General features: G+C 44.6%; 1 protein-coding gene across 1 annotated transcript; it reads right to left on the reverse strand.

Annotated features, from left to right (window-relative positions):
* Window positions 1–218: 218 nt before the first annotated feature.
* On the reverse strand, window positions 219–18947 carry LOC143316103 (fibronectin type III domain-containing protein 4-like). Its single transcript, XM_076723811.1, has 7 exons — window positions 18088–18947; window positions 9057–9172; window positions 5508–5609; window positions 3712–3814; window positions 3500–3589; window positions 3185–3351; window positions 219–1774 (listed from the first exon to the last, which is right to left on the reverse strand). The coding sequence occupies exons 1-7, from the start codon at window positions 18170–18172 to the stop codon at window positions 1733–1735; spliced, it is 705 nt and encodes a 234-aa protein (XP_076579926.1). The 5' UTR covers window positions 18173–18947; the 3' UTR covers window positions 219–1732.

Consider the following 18947-nt stretch of genomic DNA (forward strand, 5'->3'; position numbering starts at 1 on the left):
GATCGTCGGCAAAGCAGAAGACAAAGGATAATAAAGGGCGTGACATTAATTAATATTAATTAATTTGGTGTGTATGTGTTGTCGCTCAACAAAAGAGGAACACTGTCAGTGTAAATAATTAATTTAACTAATTAATCCCGCCTTTTCCCCATTTTCTACTGTATAGAACCAGATGGTTATTTGTGATTTGTTCACTTAATAAAAAATAATAATCTGGACACAATCATCACCATTTTCTTTATGTACAGTGTGTCGAAAATCAAAATGTCTCAGTGATCTTGGACACATGCTTTGGATGGATACAAATATTCTCACATACTACAGTGAACCTTTGTCCTGTGAGTCCATACAAATGCAGATATACTACCACACATACACACACTTGCAGCCCGCAGGGCACAACCTGCACCTGATAGAGCTGAAGCGCCATCTAGCGTCCAAACCACTCATCTACTCCACACATCTACTGTCACAACATGTTACAAATCAGTTCATGTTTTCAAAAATAAACGTCCAGTTAAACTTAATTTAGCCTAAAATAGCAGCATGTGATGTGATTTTCAAGCAGCTGCTGAAAGTTGGAAGGAAAAAGGACATAACTGATTGGATTTCTGACACAATTCCCTCAGGGTTAAATAATATTTTTATGGGTTTTCACCCTGTTCTTGTGTGGTTTCACTTGAGTACATTCAAGAAAGAGCTGTCAGTGATAAATAAAATCACATCCTGCATGTGAGCAAACTGCGCCCTCTGGCGGCCGAGATCTGTTCAGCATCCCATTCAGTTACAGCAGAATGTGGGCGAAATGCATTTCCAACTTGACTGAACTTTGACCTGCAAAGACAAGACTGAAGTGAGGGGGCGGACTCATGCCTCATTCAGGAAGTATTGATCGTTGCAGTTTTCGGATATCCTTCTTCTCAGGTTCTCCGATTTTCTCTGAGCAGGTCTGATCAGCAGCCGCTGCGCTCTGGAGAATCAGCTGGGCGTTTTGGCATCATTGTAAGACTTTTATAACAACAATATAAAGTGAGCCAACATATCTGATTACATCAACTTAACGGCAGAATTATGAGTTAATTTAATTAAACTATGAAAGTTTACAGTGTTTGAATTACAGAATTACAGTTAAATTACTAATACTTTCAGTTTGACCTATGTACATACTCCACTTGGTGTTAGTAGTATACATATAATTATTGATTATGGTATGAAAAACACAGATGAAGTGAAGTTAAACATATAAATAGAAGGAATGTAAACACATGTGCACACACAGCGGTCCCACTCTCACATTCGTATCTTCGGGGGGAACAGGTGTCGACCCTTTGAAATGATCAATGGATTTGACTGGGCATGCTGGCAAATATTCACAATTAAGTCTCTGACATTGGAGAGAAGAAGAGAATCGTTCTGTGCAACAGGAAGCAGTTCAGAAGGCGTCCTGCTGCGCTAAAACTCCTCCACGCTGAAAGAAGCTGAGTGTTTTAATGCTGCAGCCTTCTGCCACTAGAGGGCAGTAGTCATCCATTTCCTCCAGTGTCAGTGTTTAATTTGCATGGAGTGCTCCTTACCTTCCCCATATTTTACAATAAATTAGACTCTAAGCCAGGTCTATAAATTCTCCATTTGTCATGATCATCCTGATGAAGTTCCTCAGGCAAATGCTGCTCAGCGCGCCGCCGACTCCACCCCGTCCCGCGCTGCAAGTTCTCAAAAGCGACACCCGAGCTCAGACTCTAATGATGCTGATGGAGGAAGAGGCTCTGTGGAGCTAGAGGAGGGAGAAGGAAACAGTGAGCTGTACTCACAAACACATGAGTCATGAACGGAGAGAGGGTCACTTATACGAACATGAGTCACACAGGAAGGCAGCGTGTGGGACACATTCACATGCGCTGCCACGTGAATTCATGCACTTCGCATTGAGGTGTACATTCAACATTTATGTCCTAATCAATGACCTGTGCACGGGTGCGTGACAGCTTGACATTTACTGCGCAAATCTAAGGGCTCCCAACGGGCTCAGGTCAGGCCCGGATGAATTTCTCACTTTACTGCGTTTGTGTTCTTTGTGTTTTTGCTTAGAAATATCCGACTTTTTGGAAATTATCCTCCCTGTGGGGATGGTGATGATGAGGCATTTCTCGTTATCCAGGCAACTGGAGACAAAATTTCCACTGATCTCTGCATTTGGACAACAATGTTTTTTTTTTCCTTTTCGTAGATGTTGCTGTACAGTACAGTTTAAGCATATTACTATTATATTTAATGAATCAGACCATTAAATCAGATCATATTTAAGCTCTTAAGTCGTTATAAACTCATGCCGTGCAGCCGAACTACATCGAAAACAACTGAACTTTATGTGACATTCGAGAGAAGATGCCAAATAGGGCTGAATTTGGGAGAAATGTGACGATGCACATAACATGAACTCAGTTGGAACAAGCCGCTACAGAAACATGATGCCATCCGGTGGAGGCGGGGGGGGGGGGGGGGGGACAGGAGGATGACGGCTAAGCTACCGTCCCTGATGGAGAACACAGCTCCTTCACAGCTGCTTCAAATGTGTGAAGGAGGGACGCCGCGCTCCGTCCTTCCTGCTGCTGTCAGACTCTGCACTCGCGGCTGCTCCAAAATTTCAGGACGAGTAAAAGACAATCCGCTCATGCTCCTCGGCTCTCAGCTCTGCACTCGCTGATTCTAATAAGTGGCGAACAACTGAGAATTTTTCGAGTCCTCACTATTGACGCATCTGACTGCTTTGGCATTTACATAATGTTGGCTTGGCTGATCCTCAGCTATCTGGCTGAGATGATATTCAAACGGCGCTGCTCACACTCAAATTCTTCGCAGTCCGAATCCACCTGTCGGATGGCTCACTTTTAGCGAGCAGGCCTCTGAATCCACGCACAGCAGCAGCAGCAGCAGCCCAACAGGCGTCTGCGGCTAGCCCTCTCTGATTCCAGCTTGGTTGTTTTATATTTAGCCATGATGGCAGCAGCTCCTGGTTGCTAGGAGATCTCTGATGCAACTACAAAGGCTCTTCAGAAGAAACAAAATACTCCTGGCAGCCAAGAATGATCATGCATTATAGAGAAGCGCTGCGACTGAATTAAAAGCTGTGGAGTAAGTTTGAAAAGATGCGGGTTTCTTAATGGAGTTCAGAGGAAATAGTCACCCTGCTGCTGCGGATGGCGCCGTTGTGGTAGATCGGGGAGCTGCCGGCCGAAGCGTTGTAGTAGGAGGAGGTGGCGCGGACCAGCGGCCTCTTGGCTTTCTCTTTGGTGCTGTTGGAGTCGTTGTCTTTGATGATGTCGTACTGTCGGCAGAAGAGGGCGATGACGGCTTGGGTGGAGAGAGGGAGAGAGTAAAAAACAAAACGTCAGCCACGTGAAAGAGCCTGGCGGATGCTATCACGCCTACGTTCAGCTACAAGCTTATCTCCGGCTGACACACGCCCACACAGTGCATACAAACACACATCCAGGCTGACCTGCCCACAGCAGCAGCACAGTGGTGATAATGAGCAGCTCCCCTGTCTGTAAGTGAGGAGTCATGCCCAGACCCTCCATCGCCGGTTCATCTGAGGAAGGACAAGGATTCAGCATGTCAGACTTTGCTAACAAGGACAGGAAAATATATAATCTACGGTTCATAAAATGTGCACTTTTTTGTGTGTGTGTGTGAGATTGTGTTTTTATTTACGGTGGTCCAGGACTCCGGCTGGATAGTGGTCGCTCCTCTCCAGAGTCCGGAAGTGGACGGCACGGCTGGGCTGGCTGTCCCCGTGCGGCCCGACGGACTGCACCTAAACCCCCCCCCCCCCAGAGGAGTGCAAAAAAGAAGACGGGTTCTTTAGATGAAAGCACGACGAGGAAACACTGAAGCTCAGATGGAGCCACTCAGACACGCCGTTCTTTACACCGGGTACATTCCCAGCTGACATTAACGGAGGATGACATTATGTAACGATGACAAGGAACTGGCTCGCGAGGGTATATTTAGCGAGCAAATGGTGCTTTGGTTTTTGGCTGGGATCCTGAATGACCGTTGGAGGACAAACAGTACTGTAAGTGGAGAAGCAGACTGAAGATAAAAGAGGGAACACAGACGAGCTAAAGACTCATTTGGGGGGGGGGGGGGGCGTCTTTGGGACGACCGAGGAAAGTTAAAAAACCTCCCCAAAATGAGGCGACTTGCAAGAAATGAGCGAGTTTGCTTGTTGTGCTTCTCTTTCAGGCTGAATACTGAGACATCTCTGGCAGCTACAGAAGCTCAGCAATCATATAGGGAGACAAATTCATCACAGAGACGCAATTGGATGCACAAGAGGTTTCAGACGCTGTGGTCTGCGCCTACGCGTCGAAAGCAAAGGTTGAATTCAATGAGTTTTCTGTGCAGTCGTTCTCGGAAGCCAAGGCAGGAGTGGGCTCGATGACAACGCCACATTGCAAAATAAGTCCTTGAATTCGTCTAAAAATATCCAAAAGTTTCTGTTTCAAGACAGAAAAACTTCTCTGATTGGAGAGTTGCAAGTTTGATGTCTGCAAATCCTCCCTTTTTTTTTAAAATTCCTCCTCGCCACAGGAAGGTCGGAGGTGCTGGCGAGGCTTCGGCGCTTTGCTCAATGACGCTCCTGCGGGACATCCGCCTGCTGACGAGCGCATTTAACAGAGTCCTCCGGCTGAAGGACAATCTGTGTCAGTCTATTAAACGAGAATGGATTCTAAAAAGTTTAATAGAGTCGTGATAATGGAGTCGCATTAGATACTCCCCCTTCAGAGAGTCGCTGTAGCTCGAGCTGTAATAACTAATAGCTACGCCATTAAGAAAGCGCCACCAGTTTATATTAATTATACACCGAGAAGAAGTTAATAAGAATAAGAGTTTCTCCATTCAAGCTGCACCGGAGACATCCGTGGAGTCCCTCACTCGCAGTCACGATGCGACAAGCTGCTGAGGAAAACCCCGCTTTGTGGTTGAAAGCTCTGCGAAAAAAAAAAAAAAAAAAAAGCCACTAATGTGAGTAATTATCAAAAGTCTTTGCTTAGCGGCCTCGCCCGGCCCGTCTTTATTTATGAAGTGGCGGGGAAGCCCGGGGACGGAGAACTACCTTTAAATCACGACTTCATTAAAACCGTAATTCCCCCGTAGCTGCAAACAGAGAGAAATCCGAGGCTATTAAAGGGTTTTATGTTGTCTCTAATGGCTTTATTAGAGGTTTCATAAATCACCTCCTCATGCTTTATCGCTTAATTAGTGTACGACCATTAATAAAGCCTCTGCGTGTCTCCAGTAGACTGTCCCAGCTTGGACAAAAGGACCCCTGCCTGACACTGATTCACCTTATTTCTTTAAGGGTTAGGGTTAGGTTTGGGTAAAAGGTTAGGGTTAGGGTTAGGGTTGAACATGATTCCGGCTGAGTCGTCTTTCGTTACGCGACGCAGCAGTGGACTAATCCTGTCTGCGTGTGCGCTGTCTGCTGTCCGTGCTGTCCTCACCTGGACGCTGTAGTGCGTGTCCTCGTCCAGGTCCCACAGCACACACCAGCGGCTGGACGTGTTCACCTCCCGGATGGAGCGCTGCATCAGGCCGTCCTGCCTCTGCACACGCACACAGAGCAGAGCCAATATGCACACTTAGCAAATGGAAGGAGTTTAAATTCAATGGTTGGGATCGTTGGGCTCTGCAGACCGTTCATCACCCAGGAAGAAGAGGCCGGAGCGTAACGTCTTGCTCCGGGGCACGTCGGCAAGGTGCTGTGATTAAATAGCTGAATTGATTCCTAGTTATTTCATGATTTCAAGACAGGGGTTATGAATGCAAATAAAACCCCTGCCGCAACAGCTTCGCCTCATATAAATTCAGCTCCAACGCCGACTGTCCCGCTGGGGGAGATGAGGTCTGCAGGCAAGGCAACACCACCAATCATTGTTTGGAAGAAACACATGTACGGGCAGGGAGACCCTTTAACACACAATCCATGCACAAATATTACTTTACAAGTATTATTTTGGGCTTTCCTTCCAACCAAAAACAGACAAATTCCTAAAAAGCAGCCACAGATGAGACACGTCCATAAAACCTGGTCTGTTTTTTTTTTTTTTGACAGTGAAATGGGTTCACAAGGGCCAGGCACGCCATTTATCTCCGCAAACAGCTTCCTCCGCTGGATAAAAGTGTCCGATCCAGCCAGTGTGGGCGTTAAAGTCTAATTTAGAATGAGACACAAGTTTCCCATAAAGGAAATGTGGCTGTTAAGTACTAAGAGCAGAGGAAGAGTCAATAAATAGACGGCTGGTGGGACGCTCGAGGCTCTCCAGATGTCTGAATCACCAGAGATCAGCAGAGCTGAAGTCGTGTCTCCTGCTCCTCTGGCAAGCCCCGAAGAAGGTTTTATCGCTCGAAAAGACCATCATATACAATTTCTCCACGGGGTTAAAAGGGTTGTAAATCAATACAAGTGACTCAGCTGGAATTTTGCAAAAAAATTAAGAAATGCTGCTGAAGCAACTGGCATTAATTATAGGTCAAGAAAGGTGTGAGATACAGCACATAAACGCCTCATTCAGGTAGAAATAAGGCATTTAGTGTCTTCTGTTTACATCTGTGGATTTGTGAATCGTTGTATTACTGTTCTAAATCTATAATAGGACAGTTCTTTTCATCCCTGCAGCCCTGCAACCTCAACCTTGAGGTTGTATAGCCTGTATATTCCCTGTGAGGCAAAACTCAGGGCAAAAAAAAAAGACCAGAAAGCAAACGCCTGGTCATAATTGGAGGCAACATTTCATTCCCCTGTGGAAATGATGCCAATTATATTTGATGCAATGTCCGCGATGCACAGTGTTCCACTATAGGGAGCTGAAAATGGAATCATTTTTGGACTACTGCAGCAAATATTTAGCTTCTTGCTCGGTGGGACGGGCCGATGCCGCAGAGGCTTTTAAAGAGAAGGTCGTAACCTCGGTAAAAAGGTACATCCTGTGAGGACTGACCCCGAAGCTTCCAGGTGAGGACAAAGTTTGGTCCCGCGGCTATTTTTAGGTAAAGAAAGACGTCGGCGGCCTAATGCGTTCTGGCAAGTGAAGTGCAGCAGATAAACAAGTCTTTTTTGTCACAGGCTGACAGTTTTCCTCTTGTCGCAGGTTAAGGAACGACAGAACACGCCTACAGTTTAAAACAGACACTATCTGCAGGCGCAGTGTGGATTTATTTGATCACCGTCCACCCACACACACACACACACACCATCAATTAGCCTTGTGCATACGATAGTTGCAGATTTCTGAATCAGAATGAGGATTGTTGGGACGTCTGATGTACAATCTCAAATTGGGTTACTTTCTGTGTGTGTGTGTGTGTTTGAAAGAGCTGTTGCGTAATGCGCCGATCTCAGCTGCAGGAGCTCTGGGATTTGGAACAACTTCAGATGAGTGAAGCAACTCTTTGTCTGAGCACATTCGCTCGTCCTGCTTCTCCTTCACAAACAGAAGGCTCAGCTTGTTACCGAACGAGCGCGTACAGGAAATAATCTCCCGAAGCAGCATCCAAATCGAGCCTTAAAGCCTGACACCGGATCATTGTCGAGTCCAGCGCCTTGCATATAGCTGCATTTCTGAAGATTTTTTTTTTTGCCTTTTTAGTAAATTTGCACCCTTTTCCAGAAGACTAACAGCAGGGAAAAAAAAAAAAGCTCAGGAGATAAAACCTCCTGCACGGAGAGCTCCCTGCATCTACCTGATCCCATCACCTGGCCTATTAATATTTGAGCGAGGTTTTTACATAAGTGCTTTCAGAGGTTATGGCAGGAGATGTTTTACATCCCCATCCCCTCTGTTTTCTTGAAAAATGCCACTCGGCTGATGGATTCTGACTCAGACGTGAGGAGACTTAAAAAAGAAAAAGAAAAAGAAGAGTCGCTTGGCATCCCCCGCCGCCGTGGATGTTTCTCCTGCGAGACGAGTCCCGGCCAAATAATTTCCACTAATGGAGACGACTCCCACTCGGAGCTCAGCTAATGTCTGATTCTCCTTTTTGCCAAACTGTGGGTGGTAAAAACTGATTAGAATGAACCGAGCTGAGCGAGCAGCCTGGGTTTCATGACACGTGAGACCCGTGCGAACAGAATGAAATGTCTCTCGATTGGCAAACAGGTGCGCTTGTACCCCGTGTGGCGCTTCTGTTGTTGCCTTTATGCGAGGGACTGTGCATTCGCTGAGCAACAACTTAGAAGAGAAATTATATTTGGGTGGCAAAAATATAAACACGTGCATTAAATAGCTGATGGATCTGATAGCTGAAGAACACACAGTCAGCTCTCAATGTCAAACAGTTGAAATTAGCTTTCATTTCTCACCATTTCAGTGACCAGGATCCGTCTGCTTTTTCTGGCTGTATGCACAGAAAAGTTCCCGCTTTTCCTCTGGCTGGAAACTTTTGTAATCAGGAGATTTGTTTTTTTATTATTACCTCTTAAAGCCCCAACGTCAGCCTCCACGTTAACAAGCCTTTCAACAAGTCCGACGTTTATGAGCGAATTCTCCTGACGTTTCCGAACTTTGCCAGGGTCTTCAGGCAAAATGCTGACTGACTGGCCTCGTGAATGACACAGCACTTTAAAAACCCCGGTGGACAGCGGGGGGGGGGGGGGGGGGGGGAAGAAAAGAATCCACTCCCCAAGAGATAAAGACGATCACAAAAAATGCATTATTCAACTTTGGAAAAGCTGTTTTCTTGCCCTGAGCATGGCAGAAATCCATGTTTTCTGGGCATTCGAGGCATAATTTATATCCCTTCGATTTGTATCCCTGCAAAATTAATTGGCCTTCAACCAAATGAGAGCGCACAGAGGGTAGACGCGGGTGAGTGTGATGAGAGACAGATTGACTGAGTTTAACGAGCAGTATGACAAACCATTTTTCAGGCTTTTTGAGGATTAAGCCAATTAAGAAAAATCCATCTTTTGAACTCAGTTGCCGTGCTCGTGGTAAATATTCACACATACACACACACACAGTCGGTGATGACACGAGGCTGTTTCACCGTACCTGCTGTGAGATGGCGTATCCGATGACAGTGTCTCCCTGAGGGACGTTCCAGGTCACCATGGCCGAATGCGCCCTCAGCTGGGTCACAGACACGTTCACTGGGGCTGCTGGCACAGCTGTTAAAACACAAACACAAACACACACACACACACACACACACACACACACACACACAGAAATGAATGTCCTGCTGCAGCAAAGGCAAAGTTTCACAAAGCCAAAGAAGTACTTGAAAACAACGTGGACAAAAGTATGCGGACACCCTCAGTATCCATGTGTTGTCTATAACTAAATCTTTTTTTAAAATGGCCAGAAGTGTGTGGACATGCCAGCATTACACCCATACGTGATTGCTGGGTCTCCGCAGGCGTTAAAACCTGCATCTATTACAGCCTCCTCTCTTCTGGCGTCAGGCTTTCCACCAGATGTTGGAAGCCGGCGACAGGGATTTGCTCCCATTCTGCCAAAAGAGCGTGGTCCCAGTGATGTTGGATGGTGCACGGTTGGTGCTCCACTTCATCTTAGAGATGCTGGATGGGGTTATGGTCAGGCCTCTGTGCAGGCTCTTCCACAGCAGATTGGGAAAAACCATTTCTCGATGGACCTCCAAATTCAGCCTCAAACAGAGACGTCCACAAACTTTTGGCCGTACTATGTTTGCATGGGAAACCACTTGGAGCTTTGTTTTTGTTGCGTTTATCATATTGCTGCTGTCTGCATTTTAACACACACAGACAGGAGATGATAAGGCTGGAGTTGTAAATGTGATACATCCATTTGTGATAAATCTCTGACATGTCAACCCTTCAAGTCTTTATTCCCGAGGATAACTCAAAGAGGCGAGTAAATCGTTGGCATCCTGCAGTCTGGCTGGACGTCCTGAACACAAAAACAAACGAATACTCCATCACGGCCATGTGCTTCTGTCAGTTCCCATCAGCTGCCTGTCCAAGTGTCCTTGAGCAAGACACTGGCGAGGATGACTTTCCCATCTACTCTGTCAACGTGAGTCACTGTGGATTAAATTGTCAGCTAAATGACCACCATGTTAATGTACGGTCATGTGCAAAAGATGAGAAACACACACACTGTACTTACACAGTTGAAGGCTCATACTAATGACTCTCTGGGGACAGATTAAAATTAATGGGAAATCTGAAGTGTTCACTAAAAGAGTGTGAGATTTTTTTTTTTTTTTTTCTGTCACTTAATCATCAGCAAAAGCTGTGACATCCAGAAGGAGGAGAACAGCTGGAATTAGGAGGGGAGAAAATCAGAAGGAATGAACGGGGCTTAGAAAGAAAAGTTTCTCTGACGAGGAGACAGAAACAAAGGCAAAATAAGACGAAAAACAGAATGAGAGGAAGACAAAAAGAAAGACAAAGAGTAAGATGGACAAAGCTGAACGACGCTGAGCAGCAAAACAAGAGAGAAACAGACAAGAAAATAAGGACAAAATGATAAAAATACAGACACAATAAAGAGGAGGGAAATAAATAATAAAAAAGACAAAATGGGACAAAAAAAAAATTAATGAGACAAAACAACAAAGATGAAACAAAATGAAATACAGAGAGACAGAAGAAAAGATGGGCAAAACATGAAAGAAAGAAAGAAAGAAAGAAAGAAAGAAAGAAAGAAAGAAAGATGAGCAGGAAAGAGATGAGCAGCATCTTTCCATGACTTCCCTCTTGGTGATTTTATGATATCTAATGAAATCAATAAGTGGATTTTCACTGCGAGTCAAGAGCTATTGATGAGCTCAGTTCATCCACACCAACTACTTCTTCTTCTTCTTCTCCTTCTTCTTCTTCTTCTTCTTCTTCCTCTTCTTTTCATGCAGGACAAGAATAGCACTCCACATTTCTCATCAATTTTTCTGGCTGCAGAAAGCAATTAATATGTGCCCACTGGAAGTGTGAGTGTGTGAGTGTGTGTGTGTGTGTGTGTGTGTTTGCATGTGTGCATGTGATATAAAAAAAACACCATCAGAGGAGGAAAAAAAAGAGCCTCCACAGCAGCGAATTAGGGCATCAAGGCTCAAAAAGGACATTTATATGCTGAGGTTTTGCATTTTGGCACATTGAAGTAAAACTGAAATTTGAATTCTCCTCACATTGTGCGTCAGAAAATAGAAACAATAAAGAAACGGCATCGAGCTGCGTTTTAACCCACTGACTTTAACAATTACATCTGTTTATCCGCGACACTTAGCTAACAATTTTAACTACATCTTGGCTACATTTAGCTAAATATTTTAACACTTATCCATTACATTTAGCTAACTACTTCAAGTGTTTATCTGTTACTTTTAGCTAACAATTCAAATCATTTATGCATTACTTTTAATAATTTTGACTTTTTTTCAATACATTTTCTGTGTAGCCTGTTAGGATACTTATAGCTAGCTAACCATTTAAAATATTTATCCAGAATATGGCAGAGATATAATATTCATCAGTATGTTTTCATTAGTGTACAGTCACGTGAATTTAAGAATCATGGCATTTTTGTTACCTTAGAAAGTGCTCTTTGTGTCTGCAGAGGATCCTCTTTCATGGAGGCAGCCATGTTGCTCCGCCATGTTTCTACAGAAGCCCAGAACAGACAAACCAAACACCGCTCGAGAGAGTGCCTTCCGTTTTTTGCGACGCACTCTCACCACTAGATGCCACTGAAACATACACACTGGACCTCTAAGTTAATATTTAATATTTAATTTGCTATTTTAGCTATTAAATCACGCCTCTTTTACTTTAATCCACCTATTTCAGCCATTTGTGCATGACTTTTAAGTGTTTACAGCTCTCTGATTACTTGCTAACCAGTTTTCACCCACTGTGTTATACAGTTTACAAGACATTGTATACGTTGGCTAGGATACGATTCTTTGCAGCTTTTACTTTATTAATTGTGAAATAAAATTGTACTAACTCAGCACTATATCAAGAGTTTTTTTCCCCTCTAAGGGTCCAACAAAACTATTAATAATAATAGTATTTTGGCCTGATGTCTTAATGATTGCTCATAAAGTACTAAAATGACACAACACTGTTTGAAGCAGTGACAGCCAAAACAAGCACAGGAGCAGCATCACCTCCCTTTTCCTGTATGAACAAAAAACTGACAAATTTTTGGGCAGCTGGAGGCGTAATCGCTGACATCAACTCTCCAAACACAACAACAAAAAACTGAAAGCATCCAGTCAGGCTCTGTGGAGTATGACCGTGAATGTCAAGCTCTATCTGGGGCTAACAAGCTAACCACAGCTCATTATACAAGCCAGCCTTCCCCCGCTCCCTGCAGGACATGCTCGACTGCCTGCCAAAACTGGTCCGGACTCATTAAAGCACATGGTTTCACTGCAATCTGTGCTACAGTGCATCTTCCTACATTTCCCAGAATTCCCTATGACAGCTCACAGGGAAGGATTATAAGAACCTGTTGCACTCTGCATGTGTAGGTGGAGTGAATGAAAACATGGCAGAACAAGACAGTGGGAGTTTTTTGTTGGTTTTTTTTCAGTTGAGAAAAAGCAGCATTTGTGGCTGCAAAGCATTCTGGTCTATTTCCTGACACTGTGGGTGTAGAAATTGGCCGCTGTGCCTGTTCTGTGATGAATTCCTCTCTGTATAATTACTGAATGTCTCTCCTAAATGGTGGCTGTAGAAAGACACTCTTGACTTTTGATGGTGAGGAACTGACTCAAAACCTGATGTTTTGAGCTCAAGTTCTCCACTTCTGAATCATTTTTCAAGTATGTGGACACCCAAACAAAGCACACAAATGTGATTGCTGAACACTTTATTCTAAAACCATAGGTATAAATATACTGCTATAACAGCTTCCACTCTTTTGTGAAGACTTTCCACAATATTCTAGAAGCTGCTTGCTGAGATTTGATTCAATTCAGGCGTAAGAGCAGTTGTGTAAAAAACAACCTTAGGAGAATTTTAAAGGCATGATTGCATTGAGGGAAGACGCAAGGGGATGCAGAAAGAGATTCACTTTAGGCTGAACAAAGGGAGGTGAATTTGCAACCATGCAAATGTGCTGAAAAAGAAAATTCCTGCTGATTTCTGAGGCTGAACTGTCACACGGGCCAGCTCCACAAACAGCGCATACGTTTGCATACTCGCTAAAGCTAACATGTGTATGATATGTGGCTGTTCAGGACAAATAAACACAGACTGCACCAACAGTCCAACAATCACTTTTTAATGCAGGGCTGTTGGTCTAAACACCCACTGACACAATGCAAAGATTTGCTTTATATTCTGTCCAAATGCATGTTTTGTGCAGTCAGTGTTGTTCCAGCTCATCCCAAAGTGTTAGATGGAGTAAATTTCAGGTCAGATCTGTGCAGACCAGTCAAGTTCTGCCAAATCAAACATGAGGAAAACTTCTATATAGACCAGGCTTTGTGCACAACATGATATTGTGCGAAGAGTCATGCATATATGCGTGTCCACATACTTTTGGCAATACGCTGTTCTCCACAGGCAAGCTTTTATGGAGGAATTTTTCTTTACAGAGGGAAGAGACATTCAAAAAACACTTGTACGTATAATAAAAACAAGCAGAAGAATCCCATCCTCCACCTACACACACACACACACTTACTCCACAGAGGAAAACACATTCAAAACCATGTTCCCTTGTCTCTGCCAATGACAGCCAAGATCCTCGCGAACTCCCATCACGTTACGGCTGCTAAATCCCAACCGCTTTCATCTGTCAGGGCTGCAATGGAGTGCACGCATGGTGAATAGACTCCTGCAATTACATTATACACACCAGGAGAGGAGATGAGAAGGGAGGCTTGGACAGAGTCAGGAAGACAGAGGAGAAGAGATGGAGATGAGAGGACGACAGAGAGAGAGAGAGAGAGAGAGAGAGAGAGGATGAAAGGCGACAGGAATATGACAGAACAAGGGATGAATGAGTCAGAGGAAAAATAAAAGATGGAGGGAGAGCAATTATCTCAGCCAGATATCACGAGGTGGGCGAGTGGATTTTTCAATCTTTCGGTTTGTGAGAGGAAAGACAGACGAAGGGCAAAGTGAGATGGATGGACGGAGAGAGAGGAGAAAAGATCAATGTTGGATGGAGTGGTAAAAAAAAAAAAAAAAAGGCGAGAGATGGAGAGAGGGTGGAGGGAAAACAGGGAGTAGGAGGAGAAGTAGAATGTGGATATTGATTAAACGATGAAATATAGCAGCTCAGGTGGATGTAAGAGAACACACACACACACACACACACACACACACACAACATCCTGACATGTCCTTGTTTGTCCTTCATGTTTCAGGCTGGTTTGTCCCAATTAATTATTTATTCCCATTCATTATCTTTTAAACATTTCAGGAGGCTTTTAGCCACTGTTCACGGCTATAATTGCTCTGTATGAGGCCAAATTAAGGATTTTAAAGTTTCTCCCCTCACCTGAAATCTTCTTAAATCTAATGATATAACATATATGCTACCACCATAGACAGAACGCAACGTAACATAGACTTCACACATCCCTCAACCTGCTGACTTCATGGCACTGGACCAAAGTGACTGATGGACAAAAATCACCTGTTAAGGACTCTGTCGGTGTAACTGTCGTGATGCTCCAGAGCTGATCCTGAACCAGCTTTTAACACAAAAGCCAAATTAAAAAGCAAATTGGGACAGTTGGGGTGTGATTACTGAGGATTTCCTTCATTTTTGTCCTTATTTGGTCCTCCGAAGTTCAGAAAAAACACACCTGCACACACACACACACCCAGCAGGTTTGATCTTTCCACGCGGCGCTCCGTTCATTTGTTGCACGACACGACGGACAAATGCTTCTGCCACACTTGTCAAATCCGACCCCGTGTTTCTCCGCAGCCCCTCACAGCACTACGAGGGCTGCGTCTCCAGCAGGGACAAAAACAACAACGGGCCTCGTGACAGCCGTTGTTTACATCGTTTCCCCTGGAGTAGAGTAGTCTGTGACGTACGACTCGGCCCGGACAGTTGACAGTAAATCACAGCGGAGTAACAGTTTGCTGATAGACTCAGACAGCCTAATCTGGCTAATGGCTCCCCACCACGTCTGTGATGGATGGATGTCTGCGTATGTGTGTGTGTGTGTGTGTGCTCGAGATACAGCAAACAACCTGTGCATGCTGATTGAGATACAGTAAGATCAAGGACAGATTGTAAGACAATGAGCACTTGGGCATGGATACAAGGACCCCCGCCGCCTACATAAGACCCACAGACTGACACGCAAAGGGATCGTTTTGTGTCTCATCTGTCTTTGGAGGCATCGAGCATCTCTTATGTGATTATTTTGCATGTCTTCGTGTCCTTTTGTGTCTCTTTGTGGTTGTTTTGTGTCTCTTTGTGGTCATTTTGTGCCTTTTTGTGGCTGTTTTGTGTCTATTTTGTGGTTGTTTTGTGCCTTTTTGTGGCTGTTTTGTGTCTCTTTGTGGAGTGGATTTTCATTTCTTTGTCTTCAATTTGTGTCTGTTATGTCACTTTGGAACTGTTTTTGGGTGTTGTTTTCCAACAAGAAATGTTAAATAAATGTGTAAAGGTAAAGGTTTTGAGTTTTTGTGGACCTTTCTGTGAGTCATCTAAAAGCTGCTAATCATTTTCAGACTAATGGCCACATTATGCAACAACATTTTTTGAACTGGACCCAAATGTCAGCAATTAGCGGAGAATTTTAATTTGCCCTCGGGCCGGTCAAGTGCAGCCATTTCCCACAAGGACCCATCAAAGTGCGTTCTGCTGAATTGCTGAGCAGCAACACGGCAGCGGTGATGCTGCAAAACCGAAGAAACCCAGGTAGAAGACACAGGGATCATTCAAATCATCAGGTTGCCTGAGAAAAATCACAGCAAGCAAAAGAGGATAAATAAAGACGACCAACAATGAGCACAGCAGCGATGTGAAGCAGAGCAGGAAGGGAGCCTTCCCTGCATGAATAAAGAAGCACTTTGCCCTGCTCCTATTTAATAAAGACCTCTTGAGGCCACAGTTGGGGGTTTTTTTTATACCTCCTACGTGCTGCAAATATTCTGCTCCCTCTTTGAGCTCCTTTCCAAAAAACCCTTGTAGGTTTTTTGGTCTGAAAATGAGCCGCTTTTCGTTTCATTCCAAGGGTTTTCATCTGGGAGCAGTGAGATGCAAGAGAGAGAGAGAAAACATCCTGCAGTGCAGCTCGAGCTGACCCAAATTTGCCTTGTTGGATGGAGATTCACCCTTGACCTTGGTGCTACATATATATGGTAAATATTTGAAAAACAAAGGCCACACAGCTATTCCCAGAGTGTTTGACCACATCCCACGGTCGTCTTCAGCAAATGGAACTTGTTGAGATGTTATCACGTGACTGAAGTAAAGGACCTCAGTCAGGTGACAACAGGTGGTTGTCCCTGTAGAGGCATGTTTTTGTGGTTTTAACCAATGCTTATGCCGAACAACAAAAAGCTCCAGTTGCTTCTCATGAATGAAAAGCCTGATTCAAACCTGAGGCAAAGAGCGGCGTGGTTAATGAGCTCCTGCAAGAAGATGTTTTTGTCATGAGCTCGGAAGATGAAGGCCATGTGGGGAAGTATAAAAAACACACGTCATTGGCTGAATCAATATGGAGCCTCGTAAATGCACATTTGCCGCCTCCTGGTAATCAGCCGAGGGGAAGCGTGTTGATTTGGCTTTGTTTGCCGAGGGTTGCTCTGATTTTGTAGAAATGGAAAGAGCGGGAATCTGACCAGAGGTTGGGATGATTTAAGTGCTGGTGCATTCCTGCTATAGCTAATTAAACAGGCTGGAGCGCGAGCGAGAGATTGCTTTGAAATACCAATCCCCTGATAGACATTCAATTAAGGTTTTGACAGTTTTACAACAGCTGTTTGTCTAGTTGATATATAGAGCGTAAACATGGTACAGCAACCCCCGACTCACCCTGAATCAAACAGCCGAAGCAACATGTTAATGTAAATCTGTGTGCTGTGGATGAATTTATGAATATTTTCAGCTTTTTTTTTCTCTCTCCCCGCTGAACATCCAGTTTTCTCCCTTTAGTAGCTTTCAGTTTGTTAAAAGCATCTCATTCCACACTGTCTGACTGCATGTATTTCAGTGTAGTCTGACTCTTCACTGAAGCTAGAGTGAAATAGTCAAAGCCAAGAGCCAAGGAGTGTGATTTAAATCATTTTACACAGATTTCCCAGAAATTCAGCCTGACATATTTGGTATCTTTAGAAACTTTGGGATCCCTGGTAGAATTGAAAATGCAGTTATCTGGGTTTGATCGATGTTTGGCTGCACAGCTTGACTTTGTAATGACTGGACCACCAGCGGGTTCAGGGATTAAATGAGTCAATGCAGAGAAAAAGGCACAGATAAAGAGACGTTTGCCCTGAGAACATGCAAAACAACCATCAGTTTGTATCAAAAATAGAGCATTTTCTAATATCTGTTCTGTTTGCTGAAGAAGAATGAGCTTCAAGCGATGGCTCGACAAGTGACAGGATGTTATCGCCGCAGAAACACCTGAATGATCATCTGACCTGCCTCTGCTGCCGTCATAATGACATTACAGCCTGTTTATTGGGTCATTTATGTTAATATTGCACAGAAATGATCAATCTGCTGATCAATCAGCCTATATTTGTCCTGATTCAAAAAGAGCTGGATGGAGAGGCAAACATTCAGCACAGATTTTTACTGCTAATTGTCATATTTGCCATTTTGCTGAGATAAATATTGTATTGTTCTCATGTAGTTTTGCATATGCGCTCATGTGTGATTCTTAAACCTCAGCTGGTCTGCTGAATTATTTATATCTTTGGATTGGATGACAATAAAGCTATATTTGAAACACACACATATATCCTGGTGCAAAATCTCCCCACCACCTGAACTGTGCCAGCTGTTTGCACCTGTAAAGTCTTCACTTTGATGCGGTATTATTGCACGGATGTGGGCAATGAGAAGCACAAAGACGCTGAGGAACAAAGGGGAAGTAGTAAACAAAGAGACTCACTTGCTCCAACCATCCCCGGTGTTTGCCAGCAGGCCAGCAGCAGCAGCAGCAGCAGCCTGAGGTCCAGGTGTAGAGACGCGGTCATAACCTTCTCCGTCTCCGCGCACACCTCTGGCTCTTCAGCACGCCTTCTGGCTCTTCCTTTCCCCCCCCCGTAACTCTCCTGCGTTTGACTGGAAGTTCCCCCTCCCAAACAGGATCACCACTATTTCCACAGCATCTCCATCCTCATCTCCAACCACAGCCCGGCACTGCTTCCTCTCCTGCGTCGCTTTTACTCCCAACTTGCACAAAGTAGGTCAGTAGGTATGCAGCTGTGAATTCAAATAACGCTGATTGAACGGGGAAGGACACTTCTGGGCGCCTTCAGACGCGCGGCAGATCCAGCATCACCCCCGCAGCCCGGAGAAGCTAACAGGTAGTTCGACCCTTTCCCTCTGCTGGTGTCTGGCGGGCTCAATTTTGCGTCAAAACTGTCCGCTGGAGACGCAGAGATTCGCCTCAGTTCTCCGCGGCAGGTGGAAGGTCGCGGGAGTTTCAGCACCGCGGACAGCGCACGGGCACGTCGGCTGTCATTCCAGCCGAGAAGAAAGGTGAGAAATCGGCGTGGTTGGAGGATCTGAATGAATAAGAACAGGAAGAAGAAGACAACAGGGTAATATTTAGCGCACACCGTCTCCAGGGAGGCTTGAGACGCAGGAGCGCAAAGGTGGTCCGCCGGTTTAATCTGACAGATTAGAGGCAGCCCGGAGCATCAGAAAATGTCTGTCTGCCTGCAGGAGCTAACTCCTTCAGCCAAACACAGAAACACAGCGCGGTGCCGCTTTCAGCAACGAGACTGACAAATCCTGTCACTACAC

This window comes from Chaetodon auriga, chromosome 23, assembly GCF_051107435.1.
Source record: "Chaetodon auriga isolate fChaAug3 chromosome 23, fChaAug3.hap1, whole genome shotgun sequence".
In the NCBI taxonomy this organism is placed as follows: Eukaryota; Metazoa; Chordata; class Actinopteri; order Chaetodontiformes; family Chaetodontidae; genus Chaetodon; species Chaetodon auriga.

Coding starts and splice junctions, on each gene's coding strand:
- LOC143316103 (XM_076723811.1), bottom strand. CDS start 18,172: ATGACCGCGTCTCTACACCTGGACCTCAGGCTGCTGCTGCTGCTGCTG. Junction 3,815..5,507: donor ACACGCACTACAGCGTCCAG/GTGAGGACAGCA, acceptor GGGGGGGTTTAG/GTGCAGTCCGTCGGGCCGCA. Junction 1,775..3,184: donor GCGCCATCCGCAGCAGCAGG/GTGACTATTTCC, acceptor TCCCTCCTCTAG/CTCCACAGAGCCTCTTCCTC.